The 22218-nt window shown below is 42.2% G+C and overlaps 1 protein-coding gene across 1 annotated transcript; it reads left to right on the forward strand.

Annotated features, from left to right (window-relative positions):
- The first annotated feature begins 2257 nt into the window (after window positions 1-2257).
- UNC93A (unc-93 homolog A) lies at window positions 2258-21502 on the forward strand. The gene is made up of 7 exons (XM_069801355.1): window positions 2258-2455; window positions 4861-5042; window positions 5796-6025; window positions 12215-12432; window positions 13579-13714; window positions 15268-15399; window positions 20981-21502. Exons 1-7 carry the CDS (start codon window positions 2369-2371, stop codon window positions 21244-21246), a joined length of 1251 nt encoding a protein of 416 aa, XP_069657456.1. The 5' UTR covers window positions 2258-2368; the 3' UTR covers window positions 21247-21502.
- Window positions 21503-22218: the final 716 nt, after the last annotated feature.

The raw sequence follows: 22218 nt of genomic DNA on the forward strand, positions 1-22218 counted from the left end.
CAGTTTGGTGGCTGCAGTCTCCTATGCAAAAGCTAAGCCCAAGATGCAGTGCACGGCTCCTGAGGCTCACTTAATCTTAGTTAGACTGGCAGGGAGAATGAAAGCGGTGTCAAGGGTGATACACAGCAGGCCTGCCAGAGCTGCCCGCTGCCTGGTACCAAAGGAAGAGATCCTCAGCCTTATCAGATTTCCTTGATAAAGACTCTGCACATTCCTAAGGAGGGGCTGAGGACCAGGCAGTTGGATAACCCAAAGCTCTGGGCAAGCGATGTGGGACAGGCCAAAATGTCTTTGATCAGTCGAAAAGAGAGAAAAAAAACACCACAAAAAACCCCACCATCCCCCATATGCTCTCCAACATTGTGCTGCTGGGAGGACGTGACTGAGTTAGGAGTTAAGAATTCCTCCAGAGCAAAAATGCTGACCAGACAACCTATCCAACAGTGCATTTTAAAAATAGCGTCCAGTTAATGCTGGTTTGTTTTTTTTAAAGCTGTGTTCTTATTACTGCTAATGGCAAGAAAGAGCACTAAAATAAAGGCTTTTATAACTGGGTGAGCTTTGCACTATCCTTGGTTCTTGCCTCTGCCGGAGCAGGTGATAATTATGCTTTTGTTTAGGATAAGCATTATTCTTAGATTTTCTCATTCATTTTTCCAGTGGTTTTAAACCTGTGATCTCAAACTTCTAGAATTTTAGAGACTATTTCTAAGGGGTCCAAACCAGAAACAAGCATGTTATCACCAGGTGTAAGTTTCTTCTGAAATTTCCTCAACTGAAAATTGCAAGGGTCCATAAACCCCAAAAGATTGGAAAAAGTACCACCAGCTTGGTTTATAAGCCTTGTAGAGGATTACAAACACTGCAAAACAAGAGTAGCATTGTGATCTAATTGAAAGTGTTTGTATGCTGAGCATAGTAGCCCGTAAAATAAAAAGACAGTATTTTACTATCTAGGATTGCAATATGGAAGTACCATTAACAATAGAGAATTAAAAGATTATGTTTTCTGCATTATTTCATTCTGGAAGATTATAAGACAAAAGAAGAAAATTAAAAGGCACGTACTAGAATTTTCTCCAAAGTAGAAACTAGCTGTGACCTCTTTAATATATTAAATGAATTAATGCATTAAAACTTCCTCCCCTCGCCCTCGACTGTCCCTGTGGGAAGCAAAATTGTGCCATCTAGTGGGATTTAGACCAAGCCGTGGCTGTGCCTTCCCACTGGACACTACTGACACCCAACAGACCACCTCCACTTGAATCTGTTTGCATTATAGGATGGACTTTTTTGGATTCCGCTTTGCTCCCAAATTCAAATCCCTCCTCTGCTACAGCTGCAGGAAGGGTCTGTTCGCCCTGCCAGGTTTAGGGGCAGGAGGACTTTGTGTGCTCAGAAGGGGAATACTCAAACGCTCAGTCAGGACTTGCAGGATGGCCAATGTGTCACGAGCAAATGGACGATGCAACTTCACAAAGGCAGGCTTTGAAAATAGGGGAAAGCAGGGGAACATAGCAAGGCTGGCTGGCTAGGGGGAAACTTTTTGCTCCTCGAGCTGGGCAGCACTGGCAAGGCAAAATACTTCACACAAAGGCTGGGGGTTTTTTTGCAGGCGACAGAGGAGGGGAGGGGAAGTTGCTTTTTCATGTATCTGCTCAATCCATGCTAATTCTTGGCTTCTGAGTTGATGGGAAAGATAGGGAAAAGTTATTTTCATGACTATGACTTGGTAAATTTGAAACACCAAAGCCTCAGGGTTCACTACAAGACTCTCTCGCTTGCCAACTAGCCAGCAAACTTGGTTTGCTATGCTGCAGGGCTATAGAGCTGGTGTATACAGACAACGCTGTAACACAAGCAATCTCATTTCCTAGCACACTTTTGTAACCTTAGTTAAGCAACAGGCCTAATATAGATTTCAGTACAATCTTTTAGTCTTTGCCCTTTGTGGATCAGTGTATCTTTATGCCAGTCAGTCATTTCACCACTTGCAATTTTTTTCTTCCATGCTAGTGATAGGAGAGAGCCATATAATTTACGACTGCAATACTTAATTCAGTCCAAGTGTTGCAAGTGACTTATGTACCTATGTAATAAAACCTGACAGGTGTCCTTTGGGAGCACTCGTTATTGCCTCAGTCATAACAGGTGAATGAGTAACAACTCTGCAAGGAGTTTTCAGTAGCTGTACAAGTAAAGTTCACTGGCCAGTCCTCAAATAATTAACAACTCTTTCCTCTACAAATACAGTGAGAAGTGACCTTTTCCAACAAAACTTAAGCTGGTTTTCTCCAACTCAAAGCATCCCCTGGAATAACTGGATCAGCTCTGCCCATCTCAGACCTTTTGTTTCGTATGAATCAACATGGAAAGGAATCTTAAGAATGTTTTGGTCATTTCTTTTGGATTTTTACTTCTCTTCACAGCTTATGGAGGACTCCAGAATCTACAGGTAAGTGGACCATCTCCCATTGGTTGGCAGGACAGTTGGCCTCTAAGGACATCAGGCCAGCTAGTAGTGTGAAACCCACCAGTCTTTCCACAGTTTCTGTGAGGAAGGCATGCGCAGTATTTTTTATAAAGTGGGTTAGGACATCAACTTGGTGCAGGTTAGTATTCCCCACCCAGATCCATAGCATTTACTAAATATTTTATTCTAATACTTCTCAAATAGTTTGAATACTTGTGTCAGACTACTTCTTTAGGTGCATAAAAGTTGTTTGAAGGAAAACTATATTTCTCTGAGATTTTTCTCAAAAGAAGATATTGCAAAATGGAAAACAAATTCCATTTCTAGAAAGGATTTGTTTTGACTATTTCTAAATTGCTATAATTTTATTATTATTATACAGCAATGTAGAATAATAAAAATGTATGTCCAATTCATTAAATAATTTAAGTATAAAACAATACAATAATTCCTGGCATCATGATATAACATAATAATAAAAAATATAATTTTAAATCAAGGGCAGCTGTGGCTTGTATTGGCATTACCATTTTAGAACACACTAGCAGAAATGGTTTTTCTAGAATGACTTGAACACTCAGGATACCATCAGAGCTCGCTTGTTTAGCATAGCCAAAATAAAAGACTGAGGGTTACTCTTGCTGTCTGTGAATACTTCAGAGTAGATAAACCCAAGGAGGAACTTCTCAGACTAGAAGACTCTGCTGGTCTAATGATAAATAAATGGATATAAGCCACCCATGAGCAACTTTAGGCAGGATATTAAAAGATGACCCTGATCAATCAGGTTGTATTTTGCCACTGGTGTAGGAATCTGTATGCTTTAAAGGCGGAGCTTGATACATAACATGATGCACTTGTTTGCAATAACAAGGGGTTGACCTCATTTCAGAAAGAGGTCCCTGCTAGCTCTGTACATCTGTCTTCTCCTCTCCTTGAGCAGTTTCTGTTTGCTGACACCGTCAAATTCCAAGTTCAGGGAAGTTCTGCAAAAACAGTCCCAAAAAAATGGATGGAGATGTTATGACCTGTGCAGACTAATGAGGTAGGGGAAGATAAACCCAAGAAGCCGTGAGTCAGCCCCACCATCTGAAACCATGCATGCTCAGGTTAAGTGCCGGAACATAAAGCCTCCCCTAACGCTGCGGGAGGGAGTAGTGCTGATTCACAAAGTAGCCCTTTTCTCTCTCCGTTTTGTCTTGGTGGTTAAAGAGGACTTGCTGAAACGCAATCAAAAGTAGGTTATTTTATTGTATTGTAGACTGCAGGAGAAGCTTGAAAAAATTTCATCATTTATTTCAACATCCCCCTTCCTCCCCCCAAAAAACCCAACCAGTAACAATTAAGCTAATCATACGATTTTGGAGGCCTGGCTTCTAATTTTTGGAAGCTGTAGTTGACAAAACCAGGCATGTGGTGTTTCAGAAATAAGAACTCTGTGATCAGGAAGCCTCTTTGCCTGTTTACAAAACAACCATTCTGATTCTCAAACATGTTGACACTGCTCGACAGAGAACCTCCTCACCTCACTGTCCTGATTATTGCTTCTCTCCAAGGGTGCTGCACGGTTGCCACCATGGTCCTGCACGGCCGGACCACGCAGCCACCACAGGGCTTGGAAGTGTCCAGTGTGGCTACCAGCAGCCTCGATCTCCTCCAGTGCTCTCCAGTGCTACCCCACAAGCATCCATCCCCCCTTCCAAAATCGTACTGGATTGCATCAGCTTCTAATGAAAACAAACAGGAAAATGTTGATAAGCAGCATCTCGATGTTCTCATTGCAACTTTCACAGTATCAAGACGAGAGGACAACTGTTCTGAGCATAAAAATATAAAACCTGGTTAGATCAGTAAAATGTTTTGCCTCCCTTGTGAAAATGTGGGTGAATCAGTTACTTCCAACTACAAAGGGCTGCTGTGAGCATATTAGGATATTTGGACCTTGGCCTCTGAAGAATTTAAAAATTATCAGACCTGTAGTTTAAAGCAAAGAATATTCCACTGTTGCTAAGTCAGCCCTTCCAATGCAGATCTGAGGATATTCCTGCCTGAGACAAAAACTGAAGGCCAGGAAAAGAGGTTATCCTTCATTCAGCTTGCTTTCAAAGAGAAACTCAAATGAATTACATTAAATAATCTAAAGTCTGACTTACCAAAGCTTTGAATCTGAGCAATCCTCACCTGGTTTTGCATCATATTTTCACAAATGGGCTATCATTGTGAGGAAAACCGTAAATCCATAATCAGGCTGCTTTGGGGAAAGGAGACGGTAATACTCAGCCCCAGCTTCTCTGTCTCTCTATTTCTGCCTAAAGCCCCTCTCTATACGCCATAGTAACATGTGCCTGTGATAAAGTTTGTCTCAGCCACTGTTTTTGTCCATGCAGAGCAGTCTCCACTCAGAAGAAGGCCTAGGCGTTGCTTCCCTAAGCGTTCTCTATGCTGCGCTCATCTTATCATCCATGTTCCTCCCTCCGATCCTCATCAAGAAGCTGGGCTGCAAGTGGACCATCACGGGTTCTATGTGCTGCTACATTGCGTTCTCCTTAGGGAACTTCTACGCTAGCTGGTACAATTTAAATGCTTTATCCCTGCCTATTGTGTTTGAACAAAATCAGTAAGGACAAAGTTCTTTTTCTTCTCAATTCCTACTCTACCTCTGTGTTGCGGATTTGAGAGTTGGATGCAAAAGGTGTTACCTGCAAGAAACAGGGATAAATAAATCCAGCAGCAAATGAAGCAGAGAGGTGAAAGGCAGAATGAATGTATCCATCTGCCCACCTGAAGCTGCTTCTCTAACTCATGTGTATAGCAGTGATTTCCCTTCAGAAAAAAAATTAAAAATCAGAAGTTTCATTTAAAATCCAAATGACTTCTAGGACTATTTTTTAAAAGATTGAAGGGAAGGCTCTCTTCCAGCCAGTGGCTCTGGGAACAGAGGACCACAGGAGGAGGCCAGCTCCTGCCTTGCCTTTTTGGAGGTGGATGAACAACTTCTGCTCTCCAGTGACAGGGGACGCAACTGTGTGGAGGAAAGTTGTTGTGATTCATCTTCGGAAGGGCAGGTGCAATTTAATTCTCAGTTACAAGAGGATGAGGCACATGAGCACAGCCTAGGCCTAGCCCCTGGGCACAGCTGGGAGTGCTTGCACATCCTAAACTTCATGAGACTGTCCCTTTCTTGGTTCCGTGTAACAGATTCACTGAATCACACAAAGGATAAATCTATTTCTTTGATGTCTATTTTTGCCTCTGGATCTCTGGGCAAATGATTATTATGCTAATGGATAAAAACTATGCTAAATAAAGCGTTCTTTGGCAGGTACACACTAATCCCTACCTCTGTGATCCTGGGCTTAGGAGGAGCACCACTATGGTCTGCCAAATGCACTTACCTCACCATTGCTGGCAATTCATATGCTGAGAAAGCAGAAAAAAATGGGAAAGACATTATCAACCAATACTTTGGGGTCTTCTTTCTGATATTTCAGTCCTCCGGCATCTGGGGAAATCTTATCTCATCCTTGATATTTAGCCAAGCTTCCACCAAAGGTAAAATGTATTTTAAAATCTTCTTGTTTCTTTCTATAAACACCACCTAGTTCTAGATAGTTAAAAGGTAGATTTCTGGAGCTAAGCTGGTGACACTCAGTTGCCTTCATAGTCGGTGGAAACAGGCACTTCAGATGGGAGGGAGCTTATCTGAAGGTAGATGTCTGAAATAGATGGGCTAAATTGCTCTCTGAAGTGTCTATTTTCTATCAACTCTTCATCAGCTATAAAGAGACTCCAGACAACTAGCTCAAAAATAGATGTCAATTGAATTCCTTTTGAGTTCCACCCCTGTGTTATAAAGCATAGATAGGCTGCTGGCAGTGACAGTCTTTCACGTCTGACTTCCATTTAAAGTGAATTAAAACAAAAGGCGAAACACTGAAGCAGCCTTTTCACAAAGCTTGTAGCATTGGATTAATTTGCTGTTAAACATTCAAGGTTAGTCAAGCTGACGCTGATGCTTGCTGAAAACGAGTCCTTTACAGAATTGTCAAGAAGAAATTGAAGTAGCTGTTGGCAGGAGTCTGCATGCCAGGGCTCCTCTGCTGTATTTCAGGCTCAGAGAGCAGATGCTGATGTAGCTTGAAGAAATCACTCAAAAGCACTGCCCTCATTTTCCACGTTTGCAACTGATGTAAGCTTTAAAGTTGTGAAGAGAAATTAATACTTGGACGCCACCTTAGAGATTCAAAGTGCCACAGTGCATCATCATTGCAGTCTCCCCTGCATTCCCTATCCTGTCAAAGTCGGAACGGGATGGACATGGAAAGAGCTTTCCATACACGTTGCTACTATGAATAGCAAGAAGTTACCTCTCTTCCCTGGCTCAGTTAAGCAGTATGTCCTCTGGAGGGTATTCGAATAGGTATTAGGTTAAAACTGACAGGGAGCTGGCATCAGGTTTTACTCTTTGAATTCCTGGGTTTATGGCAAAGTAGTTGTCACAAGGTGTGATACTTACGGAGGATCATGCTTCCTTTAAACCCAAGCAACTATAGATGAAACACCATCAAAGCGGAATGCTGAAGGACTGTATCAAGTGCAACAGAGCCCTGCTGACCTGATCACTGAGCCACACGATGTCTAGGGAGGGACTGCCTGTTCTGATTTCACTTGCAGGGTAGGGGCTGTGGTACAGCTGTGGGGTCTGCAGCAGACTGTGACCATGTTACTCTCCTCTGCCTCACAGCACACATCATGTTAATAAGAGGATTAAAATACTCCTTTTTTTTTAATTTTTTTTGTCTTGTAAATCCCCCCCTAGTTTTACATCTGATGATATTCCTCTAAATTCTAAAGAAACCCTTTTACTTATTTTTTTATCAATTACATTAGATTTCAGAAAATGCTGTGTTCCTGGGAGGTGTGCTGTGAACAGCTCTCAAAGCCAAAGGCCTTGAATATCTTCACAGGAGTCATGAGCAGCCATACCATAAGCTTCCCAACTGTGCCTTCTCAGTGAGACTCAGCTTTAATCTAGAGGGAGCTTCTTGGGGGGCAAGGGGGTAAGGATGTCCACTCACTCCCTTCTTTTCCTCTCCTCTGACAGTGCAGGAAAGTTATCCACCCATATTTTTCATATACTTAAAATGTGTAATTTCACTGAGCAGTTGGAAAGATATGGTATGTATCTGCAGAATCAAAATGCATAAAATTCAGACACATACGTACACTTGACATACTGCCTGCATCATTGCATCCAGACACAGCAAGGCAAGCTACACCATGAGGTAATACTACAACAGAAGGCAGTAATCAATGTAAATTACAAGAATCATCCTTTCTCACTCATCAATATTGCAGCTTTATTTCCAGAGGAACAGAGCAAACCTTGCCTTGCAGCTTCCATATCACTAATTGCATGTGCATCTTCATCTTCAGATGATGATGCATGGACAGATAAAAAACTTGTTTTACACATTTCCACACTTTACTAGCGTGACTCACCTTTTGCATATGGTAATTTTGCTGAGCGTGTGTTTATTCAAAACTGTGTAGCTGTAGCCACTGGCTATAATAAGGTAATGATTTTCTTTATGTTTTTAAGTTTTATCTGATGTTGAACCTAAAGTTGTTTATGAAGCTAGTTAAACAGCTGATTCTCATTGCAGCAGCTTTGATTAGAAGCAATGGGGAAAAACACACTAAAAGTAGTTACACAATAACCCTAATTGAAAAATTACAGATCAAGTTCTGTTTAAGAAATCAGCCAAGTTACACTGTATTGCCCTTTATTATGCTTGGACCAGTGACAAATTCTGCAGTGAAAGCATTGAAATAATTGTACTGTTTTTTGATCATCCCTCCCCACTATACAACTTATTCAGGCTCACGCTTTGGGTTAGTATTTTTTCTTTACAGAAAGGGTGCTGGAGGAAGTGGGCACGGTGTTGTGGTGACACACAAGGTGCATGTGTGTCATGCATGTGTGTGGCTTTGACACATGCCCAACACAACACTGATGAGATTGAACAAAGCAAAGGTCTTACTTCAAACCCTGCCAAACTGTTCTAGTTTCAAGTCTGTTCTCAAAGAGTAATAAAGCCAGTAATAAAGTATCAAAGCCAGGAAAAGCTGTTTTCTTGGAAGACCGCATTAGTGGGTAATCGTAATACAAATTTATAAAACAAAAAGATGTCTTGAGGTGGTTTCCATTCCTATAACATACACAGAAATTATATGGAGAGGGATAACATGCTCTGGCTGTAAGAACTGAGGTCCATCAGTTCAGTGGTGGCGTAAACTGAGGGAGCTGTCTGGTGGGGTATTATGATTAAGAGGTACAGATACACACTGGAACTTTAAATACTGTAAATTAAGCTTGGATTCAGATTTCAGCCTCCGGCTTTAGTCCATGTCTCCACAAAACCATGAATTCAGTGTTGTCTCTTGAGCAACTGTTTCTGTTAAACCAAATTTTTGTGTGTTAAACTGGGATTCTGAAGTTAAACATCTCTAATCAGGAAGGATTTGAAACCAGGACCAATCACCAAGTGCTGGGTTCCCTTCTTATATGCTTACACTTAGTGTTCACTCATCTGATCTTTTCCCTGACCTGCCTTTCTTTTGGTTCTTACTGAATTAGTGGAAATCTCAGAAGAAAACCTGGCATGCTGTGGCGCATGTGACTGCATGACTGATACCAGTAACACCACTGGGCCAGCAGAACCCTCCAACTCCTTAATCTACACTCTGCTAGGGATCTACACTGGTAAGTAATCCACACAATCTTTAATGAGTATCACTGATGGGGAACTTACTACTTCAGGGCATGGTTTAGTGGGCAACTGGTTGACAGTTGGACTCATTGATCTTAAAAGTCTTTTCCAACCTAAACGATTCTACGATTCTATGATTCTATACTTGTGAAACCTAGCATGACTGCAGATTAAGTTTCCAACTTATTCCTTCAATCCAATTTGCTAGAAGGAAATAAGATATGTGAAAGCTGTAAACAACTCCTTCCTAAATAGTTTCAAATGCTTTGTGCCAGTGCTGTATCATTTTGGCTAAAGGAGCAAGACATTCTTTACACTTTTCACCTGGAATAAAGCTGAAGCCCAGTCTGGTGACCCCACTGTTTCAGCCAAAGTCAGTGTTGCTCTACAGACTAGAACCAAAAGTATGCCCACATTGCAATTAGAGGATTAGAGCAGCTTATCCAGTTATGCATGAGACAGTTTTAAATTCACTATCTTCAGGATCAGCAATATCGAACTGGTTACTGATGGCATTGGGCAGATTTATATATGCATGCAGAGGCCCAAGATGCTAAGAGCAGCCCAGCTAGTGGTACTTCAACTCACCAACTTCTAGTCATCTGGGGCTGCCTATCAGAACTGGCTGATGTCCTACCATGTGTAAAACAGTTTTAGCACAAGAACTGCACTGTAATTAGAGGTGGACCTGAACCACGGCTCCAAGAACATGCAGTCATTTGGGGGGAGTTTTTTGGATCCCTGCTGAGATTTTACAGCTTCAGTCAATTCTCAGCTGTGATGCTTGAATTATAATACCTTAGCATGAAATGCAAAGATAAGGAGAAGCACTAGGCGAATTGGCATGTCTCCCATTTAGTAACTACAGCTGCTATAGACCTTCCTTGCATAAGGCTAGAAAGGAATCAAAGACAGGGAAGGCTGATGCCATCAAAAATTGGAAAGACAAAAATAGATGTGCAAAGATTCGTTCAGTGAGGAAAGTTCAAAAAGTATCCGGCTCAAAACAAGTTACTCTCTGGATAAAGGGGAAGTATCTGGCAAAGCAATACGTCACCTTAGCTCTGTTAAAATATCTTTGCAGTCTCTGCACATAGATGTACTCTCTATGCTGAGACAGATGCACAGAATTTGTCATACGCTCAAACAGAGAGCGTGTGATCTGGTCAGAGCCAGCCCTCACCCTGCAAGGGCATCGCAGCAAACCTTCTGTCCTTCCCCAAGCTCCATTCCTAATTGGTGAGAAAATGCAAAGAATATCCCCCCACTTCCCTTCCAGAGTGTGCTGGAGCTGATGCTTTTCTGCTAAAGGCAGGTGTGGCTCACAAGTTTATATTTAAATTTGATGACTAATGTATACAGCACTCCCTTAGGCTTTGCTCATGCAAAATGAATGCAACCCTGCTCTCTACTGACCCCGCGTCAGTAGGGTTTCATTTTTCTTTTAAGCTCTTAATAAAAGATATGTCTTTTCCTACCTTGAGGGAAACCAAATAGCCAAATATTTCATTCACAGGCATTTTTAAAATGTCTCCTCTATTTGGTTGCTGAATACATATTTTGCCCAGCTTGAGTGCAGATAATAATGGATAAGTCTTTTGTTGTTTAGTTTTCTCAAGGACTGTGGATGTTTTTATTTATGTTCATACCAGCCACTATAAAGCCATGCAGTTACTTATCTCCTATAATTGCTCTTGATTCATTTGGCATATTTGTTAGAATATTTGTCCTGTAAACGTGGATGTCCTGGTCTCGCCCAAGTCCTGCAATCAGCCCATAAGCACTAATAAACACCCTGGCAGAACCAACAATGACTTACATCATGAAGGGTTTAGAGCTCAGCCACAGTGGAGAACCAGGACACTGGAGAATACAATTTCATTCTAGGAGACATGGATGAGAAATAATAAGCAATAAAAAATTGAGGCAATTTACTGTAAATCTGCTAATGCATTTGGACGTTAAAAGTTCACAGAAAAAAGCATGCCCATACACAGTAACATGGGAGTACATTAAAAGGGCAGTGTGGATGGGAAGAGGTGCTTGGTTCTCCTCTTACGCTGAACTCCACTTGTTTCCATGGATGGAATTCTAGTCAGCATAAGTAAGAGAGGAAACATAATCATGCCTTGCATCGGTAACGAAGCAGTTGTGTACCTGTGGCTGCCTCATGTATATTATGAGACACAGTTATCTTCCTGATAACGCGAATAAAACCGTATTGATTTACTCTACAAGTAACAAACCTAGACTGATACATACATGATCATTTTCTGATTAACTACCCCATGTATTCTTTCATGTGCTGCTTCTGCTAGGAAATTATAGGTTCAAAGCTGTAACTTCCGTCTTTTTCAAGTCACTCAGAGTTGCTCACTATCATCTTTAAAATAGCACATATTCCATACTCACAGCATGGCCCTGAGCTGACCGAAAAAAACCCCAAGCAAAAAGCAACATATACTGGGATCCAAGACAGCAGTTCTACTTCTAGCCCTTTATTTTTCTTTCCATGTGTTTGAAGGAAGATCCCCCCTAGCCATGAAAACCTTGGCAGTGGAAGTGAATATTCCTCTCTCGTGTTGATTTAAAGCCTTTTGATAGCTCCCGAGGGAGCTGTTTCTGGCCAGCTCCCCATCCCTGCGACCCCTGGCTTGCCCTGGAAGGGTGAGCAATCACCCTCTGTGGCCGTGCAGCTGGCCCGGCGGCTGTCACAACAAGACAGGCCAGTCACAGTTAAGCTGAGGGGATCTGCGAGGTGCACAGCTGTATGCAGAAGATGCGAATGTAGATCAGGCCTTCTTGTTTACACAGAAATGGCCTTTACACTGAAGCGGAATCAAAGGCATCGGCCAAAACATCCCACAGAGCTAAGCACTAAGTCAGAACAATAACAGCAGCAAGCGACTTCCCATCATTCTTCCAGCATTCCTCAGTTTTTCATGAACTTTTTGTTTTGTTTTTGCAGCTAGTGGTGTGCTAGCTGCGTTGCTGATTGCTATATTTCTGGACGAGATCAAATCTGACCAAGCAGAGACTGAGAAAGAAATACTAGAGACACCATCCTTTTGGTCTACGTTCCTAGCAACTTTCCAGCATCTTAAAGATAAAAGACAGTGTCTTCTAATCCCTCTGACAATGTACAGTGGGTTTGAACAGGGATTTCTTTCTGGTGACTACACAAAGGTGTGGAGGACAATGTAAATCTATTTCTGTCTGACTGGTTTTTGTGCCTTTGTGTCTTACTATTGCATCTGATCTATATTTACTTGTTAAATGAAGATGTTTTCAATGGCGATTGGTGGTTTGCTAAATTACTGCTTACTTCTACTTGAATGAACTCTGAGTGACATCTTCAAACAGGAGAGGCCAGCAGTAAATATGTCCCTTGGAACAGCCTCAAAAAGAACGCTGTAGAGAGCTTAACTCACCAGTGGAGGCCACAGCAGAGAGCTACAGGTTCAAAATCTTCAGCTTGTTGTAAATAACAAACTGGGAGAAAAGCCAGAAGTCTGCGAAGCTTTTTTATCTTCCTTCCTTCTGGTTTCCCTAGAGTTTGTATAAGTGCAAGTCAGCACACATATCACGTATTTTATTTTGACAACCTTTACGGTAAGAGAGCAAATCCTCAACATGGCTGGCTGAAAGCCCTCACCGGTCACGAGTGCAACAGGTCCAAACCCTGATGGACTGAAATGATCAAAACCACCTCTGCTCCTCCACTTTCTCTACAAACGTAGACACACAAGCAGGTGTGTTCTCCAGACACTCAGTGAGAAAGCCTCCAAAGAAAGGGGGCAATCTTCCTGAGCTGCTTATCTGAGACTTAAGCTTTTTTTTTAACCTTGCATATAAGCAGATGGAAGAGCGCACTTGCTGCTGTGTTTGAATGGATTGAAAGGGGTACTCCATGGCCACCTCCTTTGGTCTTATGCTTTGATAGGTGAGGTCCTCTTCATTTCCTGGGAGCTGCTCTGTAATGACCATAGTGCTGACTGTCAATTTTCATCTCTTGGGCTGTGAAGGGAAGGGCCGAAAATTCCTAGTGCCACTTCCAGGAGTTTTATTTGCATAGCGAGCAGTGGTCTGATTTCTTCTGCTTGTTACTGCTCTGTTTGCATGGCATCAGTCTGGCTGGGAACTGGGTTGGGAATATTGCTGCTGAAGGCCAGCTATGTCAATACACCAGGGACTTGTCAGCAAACTCTATAGCTGTGCTCCTTTGATCTTGTCCATGCTGGCTATTTACCAAATACTCAGGCTAAGACCCTTGAACCTTAGCTGAATGTTTTCACTGAAGAAAATGTGACACCACTGCCTCTTCTCTTCCAGACATACGTGACCTGTGCCCTGGGGATACATTACGTTGGTTATGTGATGATCTGCTTTTCGGCTGTAAATTCCCTCTGCTCTCTGCTCTTTGGAAAGATCTCTCAGTTCACGGGTAGAAAACTTCTATTTGCATTAGGTACGTAAAAGTCACTTGAAGGACTGATTACCTCATGTAATATATGAAATCCGGTGTTCCCTCCTTTACATGCACTACAAAGGGAGAGCTCACTGTCAGCTATCAGTTAAAACCAAAGTCAACCTGAACCCAAACTTCATTCATGAGAAGAAAGGCAGCACAGTTAACCCCTGTATTCAGGTCATTGCCTTACATCACTTTGCTGGTGGTGTAGTTCACCCTGCTATTGAGGGCACTATCTACTCAGAAAGTGCCCTACAGCTCTGATGCTTTATAGCTTTAATGCAACTAGTGATAAATGATTTTACGATACAGATGTTGAGGCCTACACTATACCTAAGAGGGATTTCTCCACCGGGGTGAAACCTTTATGGAGCAAAAGCAACTGAGAACCTTGTGAGATACGCTGTTGATTTGCGTCTCAGGGGATGGTAAACTTGGAAATTTCAGCAACCGGTCTGGGAATTTCAGGAAGATTTTTAAAGGTTAGCCTGGTGTCCTTTTCACTACTTGTTCTGTAGGAAGAAAAAGAAAAGAAAGTCATATGCCAGTGTGTCAGGCTAGAGTAACTTGAGGGCTTGTGTATGGGACGGTAATTGTCAGGTTGCCATGAAAAGAGGTTTGTATATTTAAGAGCATCCCTCTCTCCAGAGAACAATGTTCCAATGAGTTACAGAGTAATGGAGGCAGAAAAATACCAAGAAATATTTAATTTGTATCCCTGTATCCACTAAGCATACTGAAGCGTACTAGTACCTTACTTCCACTACATAGTAACCTGTATTGTTAGAAATGTCACTGACTGAGTCAATGTGCATCTAGACATTCTAGGCATTTCCTCCACAGGAAATTTTAAACCTGGGCAAGGAAGAAGAAATTTAGAGTCCTTTATGCTGCAGTCACTAACTCAGAGATTCTTCTGTCCTAGGTCTATATCTCATGCTATGAAACTCATTTTAGATTAAAAAAAATAAATATCATCATAATAATGAAAAACCTATAGTGTTAGTATTGCAAGACCTCTGAACCTCTCCTTTCTGTTTAATAGTCTTTGTACTCAGCCTGTGAAGGTGCACCTGTGGGGGGAGGAATCAGTGGCTCATTTACAAACCGCTTTTAAAAAGAAAGAAAAAAAAGTCACCAGACGCTCTAGATATCCTTAACTGTCTCCTCTGGCCCTGAAAGAAAACCTCCGTTTCAGGACGAGGTAATGAGAGCAGAAGGGTGCCTCACATGGTGACTGCAAGTCTTTCAGCAGCTCCTTCTCCTACTCAGTGGCAGTTCTTGTCCTTTGGGCTAACAGCCGTATCAGCGCCGAGGATCTCTCAGCTCAGGACACTGCTCAGAATTATTAATTGAAGACTGTCAAAGGACTGCATTGTCTTGTATTTCATGTGTTATCAACTCAGTCAGCACAAATCTCAATGAACCAGAAAGATTTTAAGATTGCCTTGTGCTGTAGTTGGGGGAAGAATTTGAAAGTGTTATCTACTGCTATCTGTCCTGTTTTGTAATTGTATTTATATTTCTCTTCTTTTTTTCTAAATCAACAGCCACGGTTACAAATACCACCTGCATAATAGCACTACTGCTGTGGAAACCTCATCCTAAGCAGCTTGCTGTGTTTTTCATATTCCCTGCTCTTTGGGGCCTATCTGATGCCATTTGGCAGACACAAACTAATGGTAAGTCCTGGTGACAATGAAATGTATTCTCTTGAGATATAAAAACCTGCATGTTTGTATTTATAAAGCAACACGTGCATAAAAATCATAATGGGTTTAAGACAGCATGCAAAAGAAATACATTAGCTCATTGGAAAGTAGAAGAAATAAGAATAAGTTGGGAATAAGAAAGTAAAACACTCATTAAACAAATTTTTCCAAGATGAAGAGAGAAGAACACTGCAGAAGATGATAACAGATATTCAGAATAAATATTCTGGAGGAGTATAAGTATTTCAAAGAAAATTAGAAAACTAAGAAGAATGATACATTTAGTCTGTCTTTTGCAATAAAGGAGAGCACTCTGGATAAAAAAATCAACTCGAAGCTCAGCAGCAAAAGAAGCAGCAAATTGGCTGTTAGGAGTTATTAGAAAAAAATTGAAGGAGAAAACCACAGAGAGCAGCACTATGTAACCAAGTAAATCCATGCAGTTCTGATTTGCTCCATTTCAAAAATCATAATCTAATGTGATAAGGCATAAGGCAATAAAAAGGAGCAGAGTCATGGGAGACTTCCCGTTGAAGAAAGACTAACAAACTGGAACACTTTAGCCTGGACAAGTGATAAGTAAGGAAAGCGGTCAGTAAGGTCATTAGTAGTATGGAGAAGGTGATTGGAAATTCACTGTTTCTCTTAATAACAGAACTAGTGGCACCAAATAAAGTTATCGGGCAGCAGACTTTACAGAAATCAAAATAAATGCTCTTTTCACACAATGCATAATCAAAGTATGGAATTCATTACCAAAAATGTAAACATTTTTAAGCTGAAATTACACCACTGCAGGGGAAAATGTTCTTGGGGGCTATTAAAGCCTGGTGGTCCAGAGGAAATCTCCAACTCAGAAAGTCCCCATGTCTTTGATTGTCAGAGTCAGGAGGGCATTGAGGCAGAAACATCACCGTATACTTGCCTCATTTCTTACACTCTTATCCTAGGAGTGTGTTACTGGAAGTATACCGTTGGACTTCTTACCTAATGCATTACGGTTGTTCTTATAATCTATGTTCTTCTGATTTGTGATACAGTGCAATTATTATGTACTGACAGTTCAGATAATGAGTTGATACAAATCCATAAGGAATAATTTAAACTTATCCCTTAACCAAAACTAGACAAAGTTCTCTTATAGAGATTAAAGACAGACTGGAGAGGGCAAGAAAGAGCTATAGTCTGTGATAACTTGTAGTAAAGTCTGCTCATGACTGTCAGCCACACTCTTTTTAAATCAATGCCATAGCCTGGGTCAGTAAGACAGTTAAATGCTCTCCCATCTGCTCCTGTACTTTGCCTCTTATTTCAGGAATATTGTTTTCCTGTATCTCAAATTCATATTTGGCAGATGCCATAGGGATATGCATGTGACAGAACTAGCTCATCTGGTCCCACATCAGGTTATGTGTCTTGGTCTCCCTCCCTCTGGTCCCTCTGGTTGCTTCAGTAGCTTAGATGATTTCACCCACTAGATAAGTTGTCATGTTCCTCCTAGAGAGCCAAAGGGAAAACACCACAGTCCTTTGCCCGGCACTGACAGCGATCTCCTTTCGAGCACATGTAGAGTCCCTGCCTCTCCACACAAGGAAGTGACCAGCCGGAATTCTTCTCTGCCTGTCCAGCAGCTCCAGCTCATATCCCTTAGGGGAGAGCTAGTACATACATTGAGAGGGACACCCTCTCATCTTCTCTCATCCCAACCCACAGCCTTGTGCCTTTGGTATAATTGTAAATCAGTGCTCGCGTTATTCAGGTTCATGGAAGGAGAACACCAGTGAGGATTTTCTCTCTCTGAAGTAAAGCTGTTCATTCACTTCCTACTTCTTCAGCCACAGTCCTCCTGACTGCTCATCAGGCTTCTTCCCAACACTCTTGAGAGCCGTATCTTAGTCTCCCACTGGGATAAAAGACCTGCCTTTTGTCCTGCTTCTTTCTTTTCCAGAAAGTCTTGCCCTCAGACACTTGGCTTCTTTCAGAATCACAGAAGGGTTGAGGTTGGAAGGGACCTCTGGACATCACCTCGTCCAACCCCCTTGCACAAGCAGGGCCACCCAGGCAGAGCCAGCTACCCAGGACCATGTCCAGTCAGCTTTTGAATATCTCCAGGGAGGGAGACTCCACACCCTCCCTGGGCAACCTGTGCCAGTGTTCAGTCACCCTCACGATGAAAAAGTTTTTCCTGATGTTCAGAGGGAACCTCCTGTGTTTCAGTTTGTGCCCATCGCCTCTTGTCCACTTTTCACACCACTGAAAACAGCCTGGCTCTTCAGGCCAAACTCTTCAGGGATTTACATACATTTGAGATGTCCTTTGAGAAGGACATCTCCTCTGTAAGGTCCCTGCATGCCTGACAAAGACAGACCTGATGCCCTCGTTAGGAAAAAAGAGGTAAGTACAGAGGACCTAGGTGTCAGAGAAGGTGGCTGGGAAGTGGCTGCAGTTCCCAGCCCCCAGATGAGGCATAGATGGTGGACAGTGCTTCATGCTTACTGGATGGCGAGTGAGCCCAACAACTATGTGACAAGACTGACCTCTATTACAGCACTGTAACAGGTCATCTCCGTTCCCAGATTCTTGTGATACTTGTGAAAATTTCATGTTTGTGTCAGCTGGGAAAAAAACAGATATTCCTTACGCTTGCACAGTATCTTTTTTTGTCTGTACCTTCTTCAGCTGTTCCACAGCTCCCAGTTATAAAATTATAGAGTGTGCTTTGTCACATTGTCACACTGCAACATCGAGTGATGACGTGAAACCTTATCAGAGAGGTGCAGTGACAATACTCCATAGTGCTGCATCCCAGAACAGGATCTTCAGTTTGACATGCCCATTTAGGACTAAATCTCTTCTTCCCTTCATCAGTTTTATACAGATATACATCACATGAGATATTCCCAGCTCCAAAGGCTATGAGGTGAGATAAGACCTCTAAAACAGCACTGGGGACTAAGGTTTGTGGTCCTTCCTTTGGCAGGCTCCCATGACTGCTGCTTGGGCCTCAGTAGATTAACCACTGAACAAATACAATGGCGTTGTGCCACATACTTAAGGCATTCCATGGTAATCGAAATGGCTTACTTTGGCTTGCTGTAGATAGTTAATACTGGAGTTCCCCCTAGAGGATATATAAGCTCACAGTAGATGAGTGGCTTCATGAGATGAAGGTTTCCTAACATGTTTGTGTACACGTGTGGACACTCTCATTTATTTCCAAAGAAAGCTGCTTCATTTCAGAGTGTGTAGTGCCCTCTCTTATCTAGCCTGAACACAGATGCTATTCTTACCCCACCGGCAATAACTGCACTTGGGGCATACCAATTGTGTAGCACAAGACCTATCAGGCAGACTACAGTAAAATAAAGTTCCTTCCAGGCTGACGTGCTTCTTTAGAAAGGATATGAATCAGTCTGGAAAGTTTGTAAACCTGGATTCAAATAATTTCCAGCAGTCCTGTTATAAACCCATGCCTACTAGTACCAGGGGAAGGAGTGGGAAAATGGGCAGTGGTAAACAGGGAGCATAATTTCCATGGAAATGAGCCGCAAGAATTCAGACCTAACAGCCTCTCCACTCACCCAGCCTGGCAGGTCCTGCTAAAGCTTCAGCCAGGCAACTTGCACCACACTGCACTTGACAGTGTTTGTGATAAGGACAAATGTTTAGGTTCGAGGCAAAACCACCATTGTGCTTCTATGTAACTGCTAGCTAATACCACATATGCATCCTGGAAACAAGAACTTTCCTGCCAAGTCAGCCCTTCCTATAGCTGAACCTTGGACTAGATGCTCACTCAATTCTCCCATTGTTTTGATTGAAAAAAAAGCTTCAAAATAGCAAGGGAAAACAGGTACCAGCTGAAAGCCAGAATCTTTACACATAGAATTGTTATGGCATCAGAAATCTTCCTATATTAAACTCTCCTCATTAATCCCTTTCCAGAAGATAACACAGGGCACACCAGCAAAGTTATATGAACAACTTGTACTTGTTCATTTATTAGGCAAAACTATGAAGGATTATCAAATAATTCACACTACACTACACTCAGGCAGTTTAATGAACTAAGTACATCTTGTGATGCACTTATCCAGATTTTCCATCATGTCTAAATTGAAACATGCAGTAAATGTCCTCTTACAGCTATCAGGATGCAGTAAGTTTCTAGATACAGATGATGTCTCCCCCTTCTTAACAAAACCAAAGGGTTAGTTGAGCCTACCTCCACTTCTAGAGAACTTTGTATTCCTCTGTGCCTTTTGGCTGAATGTGCATATTTCAAACAGATGTGGCGTTAGATAGAGAAGTGGATGAGAGGAGTCAAGGTTCACGCTATTCCCCCCCTTCCCTCTCTGCACACCACAGCTGAGTCAGTGGAAACTCCCGCTGCTTTACCACCACCGATGCTAGCTCAGCACCCAGAGGAAAGCAAGCTCGCTCCCCTTCCCTGTGTGCCCAACTAGTCAGACCTGGAGGCTGGGAATCCCTCCCTGACTCCCAGCTGTGGGGGTGTACAGCTGACTGAACTCAGTGGGAGCTTCCCAGTGAACACAACTGCATTAGGATGATGATCAGTTTAACTAAGTCTCTATGTCAAGCAACTTTCCCAGTCGTTGCCCAGAGGTTCTGTACGTATCAAGGATATTCTTTTTGTCAACCCATCCAGGAGCTGAAAATTGGAAAACCTGGTTATCTCCGAGATATCCTCTGCATATTAAATCTGAGCCCTGCTGTAGTGCTCTCCTCAACTTTCTGATTTAAGTGTTTGGGATCAGTTTGTTTCTCTTAACTTGGCAAGTATGAATAGCAGACTACCATCAGCAACACTGTGCGAGCCTCACCTGGAGGCTCCCTGCGGCCAAGTTCTGGTGAAAACAAGGGACATGCATTTTACGTGAAGAGTTTCTGCATGTTCTTAGGCAGGGGAAAGAAATGGTTTGAAGAACAGGTAGGCAGTGCCTGCAGGGTCCATGCAGGTTCCCACAAAAAGCGGTGAAGGATGGCAGCAGGGAGGTCCCTATAGTTCTTTGATCCTTTCTACCCCACACTGAAAGAGCAGCTTGGTCCCCAAGGATGGTGTTGTCCCTAGACAAAATCGCCTGTTCTGTGAAAGTCTGTAAGGACTTGGTATCACCTTCTCAACCTTCTTATACATGGAGATTCTGTGGTGCCAAGGGCCATTGCTGGCCATCTCCTTTTCCTCCTTACTTACCCACTCATCAGTGCAAGAACTTTCCTTTTTGTGGCTGGTAGTTTGAAAAATAAACTTCCTGCCATCTCACTTCAATAGAGCCCATCCTTTCTTCCTTCCTCCCATTTTCTTTCCCTTTTTCTCTGATATTCTCTATTTTGTCATTGTTGCTCTGTTATTTCACTTACAGCAATTCACAGGATCACAAAAATATTTCAAGACAAAGCTTATATTTTCCTTTCTCTGACATTTATGAGGGAGGGTCTATCTTCCCCATTGTGGTGTACTTATTCCCCTTGCAGGAAATACATGGTTGCAGACCTAATCTTCACAAGCTGTGTCTCTCCTTCCTTCTAGGACTCTATGGCATTTTATTTGAGAAACACAAGGAGGCTGCCTTTGCAAATTACCGTCTCTGGGAATCATTTGGATTTGTCATCGCCTTTGGTTATAGCACCAAATTGCAAGTCTACATCAAACTGTACATTTTATTGTCTGTGCTTGTGTTGTCTATGGTGACATATGGAGCCGTTGAATACCTTGAAGCTAAGAGCTCCCCTGGGACACCTACTGCTACAAAGAAGGAAAATGTAGAACCCCCCACCCAGGAATCAAGCATGTAATCCAACAGGGTCAGAGCAATGGAGGCAAAGCAAACTGGCCAGCACCTACAGGCATGTCTCCAAGGGTGTTCCAATGTGTACTGTCTCCAAAAAGATGGTAAAGGGACAGATTTCAAGGCCACTATAATGCAACTGTCTTGGGAGTAAAAATCTCTTTTGACACATCAGCTTTATAAGGGAAGATTATCTGACTTCACCCTTTCATACGGATGACCAACTCAATGTTTTCTCCTTTTTTTAATTAATAAAGTCTTAATAAATGTAAAAAAGACTCTTAAAATCCTCACATTTTTGTATCTGTGGATCAGACTTAGTACCACAGTTTTACAATCAAATCTGAAAAGCCCACATGTGAAATAAGAAGATGACAGTAACTGTGGTTGCTCAGCTGATGGTGGACAACACATCATTTCATGGAACCACTAATTATGAAGATTTACATTGTTCTTACTCTGCATTCTTTAACACTTGCCATAAATAACATCAGGTTATAAACTGGCTATAGCTACAGTTCCTATCTGAACACCACAAAATCCACTAACCACTGAGTCCACCAACTTGTCTTAGGTCAGCAGACAACTGTGTTTCTGCCCATGTCATCCTCTATCCCAGCACTCTTTCCCTTTTGGTTTTCCTGTCTCTAATTCTTCTGTCACCACTTACAGCAGCTTTCCCCCAAAAGAGATGCCTTCCACATGACCTAATACTTCCGTCATGATGAACTTTCCCCACTTTCCCATCCACGGACAGAGCCGTTTTCAAGATAAGTGGCCAGGGTGTGTTACTTGGGGAACCAAGCCATGAAGCAGATACAGATAACAGCGCAAGTCATAGAGTGAGAAGGAGAAAAGGAGGATGGGCCTATGCTGTAATATCTCCTTGAGACCTATATGCATCTAGCAGTGGCTCAGGTGAGGATATCCCTCATCTCATTTCAACTTCTGTTTAGTTTTACCCATACTATAATGTTTC

Source organism: Haliaeetus albicilla, chromosome 13 (genome assembly GCF_947461875.1).
Source record: "Haliaeetus albicilla chromosome 13, bHalAlb1.1, whole genome shotgun sequence".
In the NCBI taxonomy this organism is placed as follows: domain Eukaryota; kingdom Metazoa; phylum Chordata; class Aves; order Accipitriformes; family Accipitridae; genus Haliaeetus; species Haliaeetus albicilla.